At 46.1% G+C, this 16,681-nt stretch overlaps 2 protein-coding genes across 3 annotated transcripts in view; one reads left to right on the plus strand and one right to left on the minus strand.

Annotated features, from left to right (window-relative positions):
• Positions 1 to 994: 994 nt before the first annotated feature.
• On the plus strand, positions 995 to 1,954 carry LOC119448372 (uncharacterized). The gene has a single exon (XM_037711715.1). The coding sequence runs from the start codon at positions 995 to 997 to the stop codon at positions 1,952 to 1,954; it is 960 nt and encodes a 319-aa protein (XP_037567643.1).
• Positions 1,955 to 4,847: 2,893 nt separating this feature from the next.
• Positions 4,848 to 16,681, minus strand: part of LOC119448384 (serine/threonine-protein kinase 19) — a 72,079-nt gene continuing 60,245 nt past the window's right edge. Inside the window, exons 1-5 of one of the 2 annotated variants that reach the window (XM_037711716.2) lie at positions 14,124 to 15,253; positions 13,758 to 13,948; positions 11,204 to 11,333; positions 10,430 to 10,526; positions 4,848 to 5,533 (exon numbers count right to left, since the gene is read on the minus strand). In XM_037711716.2, coding sequence (XP_037567644.2) covers positions 5,233 to 5,533; positions 10,430 to 10,526; positions 11,204 to 11,333; positions 13,758 to 13,948; positions 14,124 to 14,202 — 798 coding nt within the window. In that variant the 5' untranslated portion in view covers positions 14,203 to 15,253 and the 3' untranslated portion in view covers positions 4,848 to 5,232. Of the gene's footprint in view, positions 5,534 to 10,429; positions 10,527 to 11,203; positions 11,334 to 13,757; positions 13,949 to 14,123; positions 15,254 to 16,681 lie in introns of those variants that run through there. The other variant, XM_049660777.1, reaches the window with a different exon arrangement.

The raw sequence follows: 16,681 nt of genomic DNA on the forward strand, positions 1-16,681 counted from the left end.
TGCTGAACGTGCACTCGGTCGATGACGTGAAGGACCTGATAAGCCGATTTCCTGATGTGTTTTCAGAAAGTCTCGGTAACTTTGCAGGAGTGAAGGCCAAGATAAGAGTGCCAGAGGACGTGAAACCACGTTTCTTCAGGCCGAGACCAGTACCATTTGCTCTGCAGGACATGGTGGCGCAGGAAATACAGCGGTTGCAGCGAGAAGGTATCCTCAGGCCAGTGCGGACCGCGGAATGGGCAGCGCCGTTGGTTCCAGTTTTGAAGAAGGACGGAAAAATTCGATTGTGCGGGGACTTCAAGGTCACGGTAAACCGTGCAGTAGATATCGAGACGTACCCGGTGCCATGGGTCGAAGAAATCTGGGCACAGCTGGCGGGAGGCGTGATGTTCTCCAAGTTGGATCTGCGGGATGCATACCAGCAAGTGGAGTTGGATGAGGAGTCGAAGAAATTGGTGACTATCAACACACAGCAGGGACTTTTTAGTACAACCGACTGCCATTCGGAGTGGCATCGGCACCGGCAATTTTCCAGCGGGAAATGGAGTGTCTGCTTCGCGGTTGTCGCCGGACTGTCGTGTATTTCGACGACATACTTGTGTCTGGGGTCTCCGAATAAGACCACCGTAACAACTTGAAGAAGTGCTGAGGCGACTGAGTGGCGCAGGGTTAAGGTTGAAGCTTCAAAAATGTGTGTTCGAGACAACAAGCGTGGATTACCTGGGATATGTCATCGATAAGCACGGCCTGCACCCAGCACCTGAGAAGATCGAGGCCATCGTACGAGCACCGGCCCCATCTGACACACGGGAATTGCAGAGCTACCTCGGTCTCCTCAATTTTTACCGAAGATTTCTGCCGAACTTATCAACGGTGCTGCACCCATTGCACGTGTTGCTCAAAAAAGACACGTCATGGCACTGGGGGGCCAGACAGGAAGCAGCATTTACGCAAAGCAAGCAGTTACTGACATCTGCAGAGGTGTTAGTTTATTATGACCCCAAGTTACCTCTATTACTATGTTGTGACGCATCACCTTATGGCATTGGAGCGGTACTGGCACATCGGATGCCGTCTGGAAAGGAGAAGCCTGTGGCGGTCTGCCACAGGCTTCTCGATTTTCACCGATCACAAACCGTTACTGGGACTGTTCGGCCATGAGAGCCGCATACCACTTCAAAGTTCCCCAAGAGTGCTTTGGTGGGCTCTGACATTGAGCGGCTACAACTACAGATTATGCAACAGGCCAGGAGCGAGATTGGGAAATGCAGACGCTTTGAGTCGACTGCCGCTTGCTAGGGCTCCACTGGAGGATTCCAGAATTCAGGATGCGTTCATGTTGGAAGGTGCATACCCAGGTGTCCTCTCAGCAGCTGTAGTGGAGTCTGCAACCGATCAGGACCCAGTGTTAGCTCCCTTGCGTATGGCGTTGTGGTCGGGAGAACACTTGCCACCAGGGCAAGAGTGGCGGCCTTTTGCAAACCAAATGGAGGAATTCTCGGTGATGGAGGGCTGTGTACTAAGAGGGAGCCGGGTGGTTGTTCCAGTATCACTAAGGGCGGCAGTGTTGGACCTTTTGCATGAGAGCCATCCAGGAGTTGAGAAAATGAAGTTAGTGGCCCGTAGTCACGTGTGGTGGCCAGGCATTGATGAGGACATTGCTACGAAGGTGGGCAGGTGCAAGGTCTGCCAGGTGTATCGGAATGCTTCCAAGCCAATACAGCAGGCGCCATGGCCGTTCCCTGAGCGAGCGTGGTCTCGTTTACACGTCGATTTTGGTGGGCCGTTTCAAGGTGTGTACTTCTTAGTACTCGTGGATGCATTCTACAAATGGGTGGAAGTGGTCCGAGTGGCGTCACCGTCGGCGGAGTCGACAATTGCATGCCTCCGCAACATCTTTGCTTGCCATGGATTACCAGACAATCGTGAGCGACAGTGGACCTGCCTTCACTAGTGGAACCTACAAGTCGTTCTTGGCTCGTAATGGGGTGCGTCCTATTTTGATCCCACCATACCATCCCGCATCCAATGGGGCCGCTGAGAGGGTGGTACAAACTGTAAAAGACAAACTCAAGAAGACGCAGCCTGGAAAATTTGAGTGTCGAGTTGCTAGAATTTTGTTAGCGTACAGAAGCACACCCCATTCCCTCACCGGTCGTTCCCCGGCAGAACTATTGATGGGTCGTCGGCTCAAGACAGCGTTAGATTTGCTGAAGCCAGACTTGCGCAGCAAGGTACAATTCCGACAGTTACAGCAGAAGGTGCGCAGCGATTCTGCAGCCAGAAGAGAACCAGTTCCCCTGGTTGGCGACACTGTCTGGGCAAGAAACTTCAGGCCAGGACCCAGATGGGTGCCAGCAGTCGTCGGAGGAGCCACCAGCTCATCATCCACTGAGGTGAAGCTGGCAGATGGCACAGTGTGGAACCGACATGCAGACCACCTGCGGCGCCGCCTCGAAGGCACAGAGGAGTCGCCCACATCGGGAAGAGGCAGCGACAATGGGCAGCAAATGCAAGTGCCAATTTTGCAGCCATTTTTAGACGAAAGAGAAGCAACGACGCCAGTGCGTACTGCTACTCTGGGGGGTGAGGCACAAACAAGCATGCTACCTAGGCCGGTGGAACCGAGTGACCACGCAATGACCAGTCCTGCTGACGCTGAAGCTGTTTTCCAGACACCGGTGCGTGGTATGACAGGGCGTTCTGCCACTCTGGAAGGCGACGCACGGACAAGCGTGCTACCTTGGCAAGCAGAAACGAGTGACCACGCAAGTGCCAGTTCTGCTGGCACGCGAGCTGTTTCCCAGACACCGGTGCTTCGGCGGTCTGTCAGAACGCGCCGACCCGTGCAACGGTATTCACCGTAACTCAAGCTTGGGACGGACGGAGTGTTGTGACGGAAGCTAGCGCCACCACTGAAAGACCAGTTGGATCCCCAGGGGGCGCACGGAGCCAGAAGCCGGCATTCGGCGTTGGGACGTGGCAGGAAGAAGCCGCCATGTTGGCGATCTGTACGGAGTCAATAAACGCCATTGTTTCATTGTAACACATGGTACCGCCGGCGCCGGGGACGCCATATGTTTACTGCGAGAGCAACCAGCAGGCGGTGCGGAAAACGTGGTGCCGTCCAAGAAAAAAAAAATAAGGCGCACGATAACTTTTTTTCCATGAACAGCTTCCCATACTTGTTCTTTACTTATAATTAAGAAAGCTTTATTTATCCGGGCCAAGTAACTCTCAGAATATAAATCAGAATATAAAATAGGTACTATTTCCTGGCGCGCGCGCATGCAGGCGGTTCGGCTCTGTAGCTTCCACAGTGCTTTCATCAAAAGGTGTCGCCGAGTATAGAATCCTTCCCTGCCATTAAACAGTAGTAGCGCTTGTCTTTGTCTCCCTTTCTTGTGTCTATTATTGCACTAATTTACTTGATCAGCAACACAAAAGTGTTCAGAGTATTATTTGTCGCTCCTACGTACTTGCCGAAATTTGATAAATCTACAATGAATTGTAGTTCGCTTCTTCCTGAGAAAAACAACCTTTTTTCGTATTCTTCCAATAGGTTTTCACCAGGCTCACCAGATTGTGGTCCTTTGTTCTTCTGTAAGAACATGGCACACTAGACATTATGCAGACCTTTTCATTGGGCAAGAAAGGATGGGCACACGGTAAGTCTTTCCTCCTCTCTGGCTTGTGCACGCCGGCGCGGCGCCGCTTCAATGTGTTGCCGTCGCGTGCGACCGAATGATATAACTACAAAAGAACTCAACCGGCAGACAGAACAAAAGCAATGCTTGAATGGGCACTGCCTCACAACATCGAACACCGCTATCAAAGATGTGTGCCAGAACCACTGAAACTATTGCGCTGTTGTGCAGAAAAACTGCTGACCGCGATAAGCAGAGTACAAGGAAGACCACGACGAGTATACGAGAAGCTGAACGGAAGCACTGGACAAAGGCAGACAGACAAGAACGTCACTTATCTCCATTTGTTTCAGGTTGCAGTTCAGCTATTCAACCTCGTCTTAGCGATGTACCAATTGGCTCAGTTTTATACAATTCGGGCAGGAAACATCACCGACATGCCTTTAAGGGTACCGTCGAAACCGTTGTGCCTATGCATGTGCATCAGCTCTTCTGGCCCATGCGAAGCACTTACTGCCGGCATACAAGTATAAAAACAAACCGTCGCCATACCTTGAAAAGCATGTGCCTGCGGACGACTTCACACCACTGCAGGCATTGTGCGATTAAGAAATGAAGTGTCACAGCATCGGCACCGCACATGCCCGCATACGCTTGCTTCCAATTGCCGCGTTTAATGTGACGTATAACAGGCAGGCGACTATAATGAGACTAATTGGACAATAATACTACGTAAAATCTGTTTAAATCATTTACCTTTCTAATGTAGTTAAACATATTTTGTTGAATTATTGCAACATTTATGACGTGCTTCCGGCTTATTGCTTTCGACGCCCATGGCCTTCGTCATTGAGTGTTAAGTATCGGAGGCCACGCAATAACTTTAACGTTGTTTAAAAAAAAGTTTGGTGCTTAACAAAAGTACAGCGCCTGCATATAATTTCCAGACACTTTTTTCTACTATATATCAGTGCATTCCTGAGCATACTGTACTTCTTTTTCGATTACTTTTCCAAAGTGGGAAACAAAGTCATTACTACAAAACTCACCACAAATAGCTGCATTGACTGCTAGCCACATCACACGTCACCTTTATGAGATCTATTGGTCTCGATGTTCAATTTCGTGTGCAAAGGCTCTTGGAGCTGGAAAAACTTGAAATGGTTAGTTTCAGGGAAAGAAAAAGTCTGAACAGCTTAGTGCCCAAATGGAAGGTTTTTTTTATGGCAGAATTAAATTCCTAGAAGACTTCTTGTCGTCCTTTGACACCGTGGCGATTGGGAGCCATAGAACTGCACAGTTAGTTGGGAGTATATTGTAGTTGGAAGCATAGAACACACACACACACACACACACACACACACACACACACACACACACACACACACACACACACACACGCACGCACCCACACACACACACACGCACACACCCACACACACACACACACACACACACACACACACACGCACACACGCACGCACGCACGCACGCACACACACACACACACACACACGCACGCACGCACACACACACAAACACACACACGCGTTCACAGTCGCACTATGTACATGGCTTCTCCACCTCACTCCCTCAGCCTGAGCACATCTCCAGACGTTGTCTTCACGCAAGTCACGAGGTTGGCCCCTATGGCATCGTAGATGAAATGCCCAATAGCCAGCTTGGTCCCACGGGGTAACCGCTGACTTTCCAGTTCGGCACGTGACAGCTCTTGGTGCTTGGACCTTCGGAGCATCTGGAGGAGGGCAACGCGGCCGCGGGCGAGTGTCCTCAGGAAGCAGACTGCGCCAGGAACGCCGAGCCACCAGTGGTAGCCATCGCTGCCAATTCCACGTGGCACCAGCAGTCCCAAGTGCTCCAGTTCACTGCAAAGCGAGAAAAACGACCCAAGTGTAAAGAACGGGCCAGCCCAGAAGCACATAACCAAAAGACGTTTCACAAGATGTGAAAGCAGATTAGATTATGGGGTTTTACGTGCCAAAACCAGTTCTGATTATGAGGCACGCCGTAGTGGGGGACTCCGGAAATTTGGACCACCTGGGGTTCTTTAACGTGCACCTAAATCTAAGTACACGGGTGTTTTCTTGGCAGGTGCTAAGGGTTTTCTTTTTTCCGCTGAAGCACTTTCCATCCAACTTCCTTTTCAGAAAACAATGCTTTGAAATCATTGTGTTCTACTATGGTAAAAACTAACGCTAATGAGATGACAAATAGCAGGGGGGGGGGCAGATACTTGCCATAATGCGAAATTTAAAATTTTGCAAATTACCGCAAATGGAGGGGGGTATGGCGTGCATTGCTAAGAATTTTATTTAGAACACACCTTTTCGAACCCGCATGCATACCCGCTTTATTGCTGATTTAACTTCAAGACTTGGCAGACCAGCAGCAGCAAACTTGGAACAGCAGAGATTTGACAAGCAACATAATCTTGGTCAATGGAAGTACTCTACTGGTATATGACTTATTGCATTATACGACCTCAAGTAGGCATTGTCAGTGCCACAAAATTCTTTTTTTGCATTAATTTTTTGCAATCTTGCGCTACCCCATCCATCAACACATTAAGCTTTCTTGGCAAATAAAATATATTTTTTTTGTAAGACATCACGCAACATAAAATTCTATAACATGCCCAAATTTGTAAACATTACCAAAAATTCGGGAGGGTTGACAGGCATGGGAGCATCATCACTCACTGCTATATGTGGAGGACAGTCAGCTTAGGACTACACATTTTCCACGAAATATACCTAGTTTGAATGCCAAGAAACTAACGCAAAACTGTATTACAGTTGCAGAAAATGTGACGCTTTTTTGTGATGTGTCAGCTTGCAAAAGCACCCAAGTTTTAGCATAGGAACCATGCTCCAAATAGAGCGAACAGGCAGCCTAGATCTTCAGAAAAGCCAACCTGTAGTTGGCCTAGGCAAGGGCACCAGAGCGTATCCAAGGCGCAGCTTAGTCCATTACCTTATCTGCAGCTGCCCCCACACGGGTTTCACGTCATTTCAGAGCATCATGCTATGCTAAAACATTCCATGGCTATGGTTGCAGCGTTAGTTTGGATTCATAGTGTTATGCTGCAATTGGACACTCTGTATACACTCTAAATCATTTTCATAGGCAGGATTTCGTATCCGGAGAGTCAAAGAACTTGAGATGATTGCTGCAAAATTTAGAGGCTGTTTCATAACTACCGTATCGTAAATAATTGCTAATAATCTGAAGTCAATATGGCGCCCGAACATGGCACACTGCTCAATGATCGTGTTGCTAGATATCGGTTGGGCAGGCAAACAAATGGCGCAAAACATCGCAGACTCTCTTGCTCTGGATTATCTCGCTGTTTTTCAATGCCCCAATCACAATTTGAACAGCTTGTATGCATTGAATCAATGTGAAAAGTGATGAAATATCGCTTGGTGGCACGAGTTGCGCTGCAACAAAGTGTCTGCTTTTTGAGGACGAAGACAACCAACTTCGGATATCAGGAAGCAGCGGGAAGAGGCGTACAGGAATCTAGTGCAACACCATGACGCTGAAAGACATGATTTTCTACAATGCACTGTGACTGAGACCAAGTGTTGAATCATCTACTCCCAAAGCAATGAGTCCCATCAGGAAGGCAAGCACAGACTCGAGGAATACTTGGCCGTCAAGCCAAAGAAGCTCCAAGGACAATGAACACGGGTCGTCCTCAGGTGACAATGCAATGGCAATTGTCAAAGATTACATGCCCAGGTAGCTGAGTGTACGCTGGCAGCTCAACAACTTGAAACCTGCAATACCGCCAAAATGGCATGGTTTGCTAATCTCCAATTTCTGTGTAAGCTCCCCCGCACGGCAAGCAAAACAAAAGACACATTTGAAGGTCTACAGTCTGAGTGTCTACTGGATCTTTTACCCACCGAGCCGGGCACCAATCAAGTTGCATTTGTTTGGTCTCCATTAGGCAACTATAGATGGCATGAACTTCCAGACATGACAAGTGGCAATTTTTCCAGCTTCAGGACATGTTAGTATCCCGTAGCCTAGGTAATATATTTTCTACCCTTACTGCATGGCCACACTTTGTAGCAAAACGCCACCAAAGGCTGCAGCTTCCTTCTATGCTGACAAAGGTGTAAAACAACAGCAATGATTTTGCTGCCATTCCAGTACTTGTGTGTGATACAGAGGCTTTGGGTTTCCTCTCGATTTACCCTGGTTTAGCCAGACTAAAGAAAATGATATTTTTATTCCCGCAATGCTCCTTGTATCACACAATTGATGTGATTATCAATTTATTGCAATTTGCACTGACATCAGCAGCTACTGCACCGTGCGACATTTTAAGCTCACGCACATTTAGATGATTATTATGGATGCGTATTATGCCAACGAGATGTACCTACTTGTCTACATATTGTGCGAACTCTTATCGAAGCCCTTCCATGACCAATGTATCACCTTTGTCGTTACTAAAAAAGAGTTGTGGAAGCCAATGTTGCACTGTTTCGCAGTGCCATTTCCGGAAACGTTTGCATCATCAATTAAATCCATTTTTACTGACCTTGAACAATGCTTGGACACCAGAGGATTGAGCGATACCAAGCCTAATAACAATGCATTTTAAAGCAAAAGGGTAATCTACTGTGCCTTGCGATCTGTTTGCTACTTACTATGCAAAGTAGCAAATATCCAATACACGCTTAAAGCTTTGCCTGTATGGTGTGGTTGTTCTACAGACAATGGCAGTGGAACAAATGCTGAACGGCATCATGTGGGCACAGAGCATTGTGCACACAGGTTGTCTTGTCTGCAGATGACTGGATCGTCAACACACACAGTCACATAACAAAGAGATAAATGTTAAATGCTGATTACTTGTGGATATCGCTGAGAGATGCTTTGAAACTGCAGGGAACAAAAATAGGCCATTGATGATGACTTGTGGCCATCCCTGCACACAAACTTGTATTAATGGCTTTAAATGGTTGACTTTATGGATGAGTGTTGGGTATGGGCAACACACCAGAAAAATATTTCTTCCTTGCCAAGTTTCGGTAGTGAGTATGGAGTTTCTGGCTAAATGTCTTCGAGCAACACTGAATGACAGGCAGCTAGCATCATTTGTTGGCTTAGAGCAAGAATACATGGTGAGGAGGAAGTAGTTTGGCACACAACTCGCTTTCTTTTTGAAAGCACTGTCAGATGAGACAGACCAATGCAAGATCCCCAGCTGCAGTGGTATCAAACGGGCAATGTAAAGCAACTGAGTTGTACACGTATTGTTCACATATAGGATGAGAACTGTCTCTACAAGTTCTAAACCAAGCAACAAGTGGCTTGGGGTGAAGTTCACTTCCAGTGTTCTGCCTTGTCTTGTCCCCTCTCACTGCTGAAGAAGTTTCCGCAAAACATTAGTTCTGTTTCGTTGAATATGCTTATACTCGAGTATATTGCACATTTAGATGAAAAATGAACATTTCCTTTAGGTATTTATATAAATTGTCCCTAAAGGCAAAAATGTTCCAAAAGCCGGGTGAATTCATGATTGAAAAAAAAAGTTTTACTCCGACTTAACTCATTAACAACAAAAGGGCATACAAGTTTCACCACCTAAGCAAGGGGCATCTCCAGCATGCATTTACAGAAATGAGGGGAGGTCCCAGTCTACTTATCACGCACGTCCTTATAAACGTCCGGCAAGGGGCCACGGTCAGTGTTACACGCCGATGCGTTACGACTGTTGAAACAGGATGCCAGGAGTTTTCTTTTTCCCCAATTTTGCTCTCGGGTCAGTGTGGTCGCATTGTCAAGGTCGAAACTATGCTCTTGTCCAGAAGTGCTCGACAAGTTTCGTCTTAGAACGCATTGCATGGGTAGCCTTGACAAACTCTCCTTTCTGTTCTTTCAATCTCGTTGCCCTTTTACAGCCCGTTTCGCCAATATAAGTCGCGTCACAACTGCCGCCTCGGACTTTATATATGACCCCGCTCTGATCGTCTGCAGGGGTGGTGCCTTTAGGTTTCGTGAACGCACTCCCCGTGGCTCCCTGCCGGACGTCCTTGAGGACCTGCGTGATTAGTAGACTGGGACCTCCCCTCATTTGTGTCAGTGCATAATGAAGATGCCACTTGCATAGGCGGCGAAACGTCTATACCCTTTTGTTGTTACGGTGTTAAGTCGAAGTAAACTTTCTAACAGCGAAGCTCTTATAGGCTAGGTTCCAGGAGATTGCTTCCGTACAAAACCGAAAGTATAGTGTACAACAATTCTGATGCGTCGCGCCACCTTGTGGCGTCTCGTTCACTTCGTATATACCAAAATTGGCATGGAAGGGTACGAATGTATGACTAACATGGCTGATAGGTCATGACATCAATAACATCAAATGCTCGTCAGTTACGTCACGATTACCGATAATAAAATAACGTGTGGCGCATACCCACATTGGATATGTGGGTATGAGCCAGAGAGAAGAAAGAAAGAAAGAAAAAAAAGACAGAGAAGGAGAACGAAGTGAAGCGTATGTGTCTTTATTCAATCAATATAGCAATTAACCATATATACCGCATAGTTATCAACAAGTACAGCTTCGCTGGTCTTCCATCTTCACATAATGGAATGGCTTTGAATTTTTTTCAATTATGTTAAGCGAATTGGTGCCGTTTCACTCAGGAATGTGAGCAATTCAAATTACTCATGCACTTTAAGAAACAAAGCAACTGCTTGCTGGTAGCAGAGCAAATCCCAATAACAGAAAGAAGGCTCACCTGATTTCATTATCACACAGACTGTACTCCATGGCCAAAGAAGTGTGGCTGCAGCTGATGTTCTGGGATCGCATGACAACCTTTTCCAGGAACTTCTCTGCTGACAAGAAATGCAGAGTGGGCCTTTAGCATCCTGTTCTACAATACAAGTAGCTTAAACCAAAACCTTATTTATCAAGGCCAGTTGATGTTCATTTTAAAGGATGATGAGCATGCAACACTGCCACATTACATGTTCAAAAATATGCGCAAAATTCATTCCTACAGGCATGAACATTACGAAAAGCATCACAACACTTCTATGCATTCAATTAGCATGTTGCTACTGACAATCCAGATCATGTGACTATGCAAATAAAATTCTCTCGTGAACACAAGTGTAATAGAAGATGTATTTCTGATGCATGTACCGGTAACACACTTAGCTTTGAACAGGCAATAAGGGTTGCTGCTCTAGTGATCACATATTTAGCTACAATGTTGGCTAAGTGGTTCCTGTGTCAGCTAAGGCTATACCTGTATAGTAAATATAATGTTCACAGACATTTAGAAGTCAATAATTGAGGACTACGAGCACAGAACTGTGGTCTCTAAAATGACTGAAAAACTGAGTGTGCATAAGGAAGGAGGCTTGCGACATGGTTACAATAATGCGCAGACCCATAAACACAGAGAAGTGGCCCATGTTGAAATGAGCTTGATGAAATGATGGAAAGGCTTAAAAAACATGCACAATTATACTAGGTTACACCTTGTACAATAACTAGCACTTGCCTACTGCTGGATTATGTCCACTCCGCTGCCGCACATAAATGAGGTAGTCCTCTGTAAACAGCACTGCTGCATCTGTTTCGTGCGGCCCCAACTGGAAGATCCGTACCTCGCCACGGTCCGTCATCTCTGTCTGCAGACATAATACACGTGTCACAAGTGAGTTGTCTGTGGCCCCGCATGGAACACACCTGATTGTTGTGTGACTGGGCTAGTTGAGAATCCATTTTAAAAACAACGTACCAGCTAACGAAGAATGACAGAAGACAAAAACAGTGCTTGTGTTTGTATCTTCTGTCAGTCTTCTGTCCGCTGGTGCGCTGTTTTTGTAATGTAAACTTGTGGCGATTAAACAAAAAAGGCTACCATGCTGCATGGAGCAAGCAATATGCTATGGAAACAACTCCATAATGATTCCCTTAATACTTGAAGAAGTTATGACTGTTAGGCAACCCAAACAGGCAGCAGTGGTGAATAACCGCAGGATATGCAAATGGGCACCCTTAGAGCAAAATGATAAATAGTGGTACAAAATGGCAATAAGGCTATCAGGAAGATTATATGTAAAATGCAGCAAAGACAACCATACGCTCTTTGCTCACTGCCACATGAACTCTATAAGACTTGAAGTGGCATTGAAGTGACTTGCGAACAGCCAGCCTGGAGGACTTTTATGCACGACATGACTTCATACTGCGGAGTTATATGCCACTCTGATTGTAAGCTACCTCGGTAATAATATATAATATGCTTCCAAGCTTAATTATTCACAAGTATATTTCTCAGACTATGGTTCACGGATATTACATCACAAATCAGATACCAAAATTAGCTCCGTAATGATTGTTGCTGCACCCAAGAAATATTTCCAGCTGATACGGGCAGTTCTCGATACGCAAGTGAATGCTGCTCGCAGTGCTTAAGTGGCTAGTTTCAGTGCTTGCATTTGTGAGCACATTTGCAAAACGTTGTTGAATATAAATATGCGAACGCATAATACGCAACGCAAGAGACGGTGCAGTCCAGAAAAATGGTTGCGAGTAGGTCATTGATACATGGCTCACTGTACCATGCCAAGTTGTCATTAACGGCTTTATGACAGCCAGACTAAGAACTGCTGCAGCGGAGATGTTGGACTCTGAAGGCGATGACCTTGACAGTCAATTTCTTGAATCCAATACACTTGACTTGCTCTGTTCAGACAGCTCCAACGATAGTGATTTGCCTGAGCTTTACAACTGGCCTCTTTACAGTCTAATTAATGACTGACTGTTCTCTAATAAAGGAATATAAATAGTGTTAAGTTGCTTCTTTTCTTTGTAGCTGAACACACACACACACACACACCTTTTTTCTGCACTAGTCAGAATGAGTTCTCATTAAGAATGTTATTAATTGAGTTAGATTAGCTTTTATTCTGTGGTTGATACAGCATGTTAACTTGTCAACTTACGATAGTAAAGCTTCCATTAGCTTCTTCAGATCAGCTCACTTCGTGGCATACTGTGCCTAAAAGGCTCAGATTTAACCTAAAGTTGACCAAATTTTTATCATCGTCATATTGGCACATCATGCTGCAATGACAGCTTGCCTCCAGCTAATAGATATAGTGCGAGGCACCCATGCACATTTGTGCAAATTTCCAACGCCACCGTTTGCTAGAGGCATGAAGCTACCTGGCAAGCCATTTGGGCATTTTGCAGTATGGCTGCCACTTTGAACATGTATGAACACTGGTTTTCAGTCACTATGGCGACTTAAAAATAGTAAATGTAACAGCACTGGTGGAGTATGACATGTTGATCTCCGTCCCGTTCTCGTTCAGCTCATCTCGTGTTTCAGCAGGTCATTTAGATTAGTGAACTCTAACTTCTATGCTTACCTAAATGAATGCGTATGTAGTCGAAATGAACTTCAATGCGACACTAATTCAACACATATGGCACAGTTTCTGGACCGAAACATGCTCGATGTAAAGGCTACCTATTGTCCAAAAAAAGATTAATATAAAAAAAGAAGGTGCGGCAGAATACAAGTGTTTGGAACAGAATGTTTTTCATACGTAACATGAGCAGATATGTTCTAGGTGTAAGGGCACATGGTTTCCAAGAGCAAGCACGCCAATTGTGAAGATCACCGTTTCAGATGAAGTATTGTAACATATTCGCAGCTGTAATAGAAAGACTGTGCGTAGAGTTGCAGTACGTCTTACAAGAGCTGCAGAGGCTCAGCTGGGCAAAGTGCCCTACAGCATAACACCACCTGTGACCTGGGTTCAGACAATGGTGCTCTGCAGCCGTGGTACTAAAACATAAATATAAGTTACTGTTGGCTAGTAACTGCTTACATTAAGTGCATGCCCCAAATCGTGCTGTACTTACTACGAATGATCTAAACAATTTCACCTGCAGGCAATTTCATGACAGCGCTTCTTCTGGACAAAATGACTTCCTTTGCTTTTTCACCGCCCGCTTGAGTTAAATAAGACCTTTAGGAGAGTGTCTTCCAGTCACGGCGGCCGTTACACAAGCACTATCGACTGGGACTGGTGGCTTACCAACGCGTTGTCGACGTCTACTCTGTTCTGGACCATGGCGTAGAGCTGGTGCCTCATGGCGATAGCTGGAAAGCCGGCCATGAACTTGTCCGACGGGAATAAGGAGCGCAGCATCTGCAGCGCTGACTTTGTCTCTCCGGCGACGCGCTGGCTCGGCAAGTCGACGTGTAGGCTTGGCAGCACGGCCGCATCTGCGATCACGGGTTCATTTCGCACTCTGTAAATTTTGCCATAATCGGGCGACAGGCCCAAGCCAATCGTCGTAGGGAAAACAAGAGAGACAGGCAAAACATGCAAGCCGCGCAGCTATCATTCGTGGTCATCTAAACCGGGAAGCCAGTGATACAGCCACGTCGTAGTACCCACCTTGGCCGTTGGCAATCTCAAACGGTTCGGCCGGGCAGCAGAGGCGTTTCCTGGCCCGCATGGGTCGTTTCTGATTCATTGCCAGCACGCAAAGCGTCGACGCGAGGACCAATGCGCCCCGATCGCCTATGTATGCTAGCGGCTTACGTGTGGCCTAGGGAGATTCGATTACCGTCGTAAGAGCTAGAAAAATATTGATGATGATGATGATGACCTTATCATCTTTGGCGCATACCCACTCGCGGGGATCGGCCAAGAGTCGGGTAGATTTTATATATGTGCTAAGTGAATAAATTTAGCAAATGTGTAATTTTGGTAAATATACTATAGCGAATAAATTCTAAGACGATTCAGTAGACAATAAATATATAAAAAGTATAGATGCGAGTACAAGAGGCAATAAGGTAATGATAAATGGAATAATATGCTTAACAATGAAATCGGTTTGATTCAAGCATAAATTTCGCTATGGCGATGCATACATTGCTGTGTGAGTGTCCAAGCACAGAAGCTCCGAAAGAAAGCAGTTCTAGAGTGTTCAATGGCAGGCCGAAATGTCGCATTGCAATTTTCAATGTTCTTTTTCTTAGGGAGGAGAAACGCCGGCAGTCCAGTAAGTAATGGTCGATCGTTTCTAATGCGTTAAAGAAATGGCATAAAGGGGAAATATTGTCGCGAGAGGAAAGGGCAGATAAGTCCACGAGCAGCGAACGGCACCTGGCGGATACCCACTACGGCACCTTTACTGAAGCGGCCACAACAACCAACGTCGTTTACGTCGTCTTTCACATCCTCCCAGTCTGAGAGTGGGTGCCCGAACTGATGATGGTTATGGGATGAACATGTAAAACACGCGTGGCAATATATACATAAAAGGGCAAACCAAAGGCGACATCCCCTGTGGGCATATTGAAATTTGAAGTATCTGTGGCTTGAGCCATCCCACAATTTGCAAAGTTGGGAATACCTCGTGGTTTAGAACATAGCTGGAACATACGCAGCGTATTATAGTCTTAGAAAATAGGGGAAAAGAAAGCCAACTCCATTTCGGAAAGTAAATGTAAAGCCATAACACGGTATCGTGTGAAGACGACGGCGCCAACTTAGACAGCCGTCAGAAATTTGTGGAAAATAAGAAAAACGACAAATAAGTGTTTTTGTACAATGTTTTTTGTGCTATATTATTTTTGTACGTACTTTCCAGATAAGCCTAGTAGATAAGTCCAGCGAGATTTGAAACTGCTTAAAGCTACGCAGATGTGCGCTCTCGTGCTAACAATCATAAAAGAAATACTTTGCGCTTAGGGTTGCTTTGTTCTACCTCAAATTTTGCAGCAACATTGCATTGTATGGTCCAGATAGTTCACTACGGGACTTAGCACTATTATACCTACCTTATCTGTCAAGAAAAAAAAACGCAAAGATGCCTTCATTAGCACCCCTCCCGATGTACACATAGCATTGTTTAGTCTCCTAGGCTATGCTTTGCTTAACTACAAAGGCCGGAAGCAGCAACCAAGTTCGTAGGTGCCATGTTTAGAAGATTAGGGACAATGTTTTTGGCGGCAGCTTCTTTCTGGGGTTTTACGTGCCAAAACCCGTTCTGATTATGAGGCACGCCGTAGTGGAGGGTTCCGGATTAATTTTGACCACCTGGGGTTCTTTAACGTGCACTACAACGCAAGCACACGGGCGTTTTTGCATTTCGCCTCCATCGAAATTCGATCCCGCGATGTCGTGCTCAGCAGCGCAACGCCTTAGCTGACTGAGCCACCGCGGCGGTTTTTTTTTTGGCAGCACAACGTACACTTGTTCGCCCCATTATAAATTATGCCGCCACAGTGTGGTCGCCCCATAAGCAAAGCAACATAATCAAACTAGAAGCAGTTCAAAAGAAAGCCGTCCGCTTTATTTTTCACCGGTATGACCACAATTTTTCGCCATCGTCTGCCCTCTCATTTCTGAACCTAACAGTACTTTCCGTGAGTCGTGACGCGGAATCATTAAAATTTTTGCACAACATAATTAACATGCCCTATTGTACTTCGAACACAGTTTGCCTATCTTTCGCCAAGCCTTCATCTACACCTAACATCCACGAGCTTAGTCTTTCCCCTTCCTATGCGCGTACAAATACTTGCAAGTACAGCTTCTTTCCCCGCACAATAGAGGTATGGAATTCCTTACCTGGCTCTCTTTGTTCGAAAATTCGAAAGTGCTCTTTATGAAAAAAAAAATCGGGATAGCTTGCACTATTGGCGCAAGGCTAAAGAAACAGCGGAGCTCATCGGTATCGTTCGTTCTCGGCTTCTCTCACGTCGGGATGTTCTCGGAGCCGACGCTTTTTCTCCCGTTCTCTATAGCATTCTCTCGCTGGACGTACTCGGGGTCTCCGGCTCGCCGTCGTCGTTTTGCAGCGGTTCTTCAGCTAACTATGCTGGGTCCAATCGGCGTTGACGCTGGCAGTCTCGCTTAGCAGCGCGCCGCGATACTTGGTAAGCGGCTTCTTCCTCGGTAGTGCGAACCTTCTTTCGTCTCCCCATGTCTGCGTCTGGCGC

Source organism: Dermacentor silvarum, chromosome 1, assembly GCF_013339745.2.
Source record: "Dermacentor silvarum isolate Dsil-2018 chromosome 1, BIME_Dsil_1.4, whole genome shotgun sequence".
NCBI lineage: Eukaryota > Metazoa > Arthropoda > Arachnida > Ixodida > Ixodidae > Dermacentor > Dermacentor silvarum.

Excerpts from the sequence above, each read along its gene's own strand:
- LOC119448372 (XM_037711715.1), top strand. The coding sequence starts at position 995 with ATGACCCCAAGTTACCTCTATTACTATGTTGTGACGCATCACCTTATG.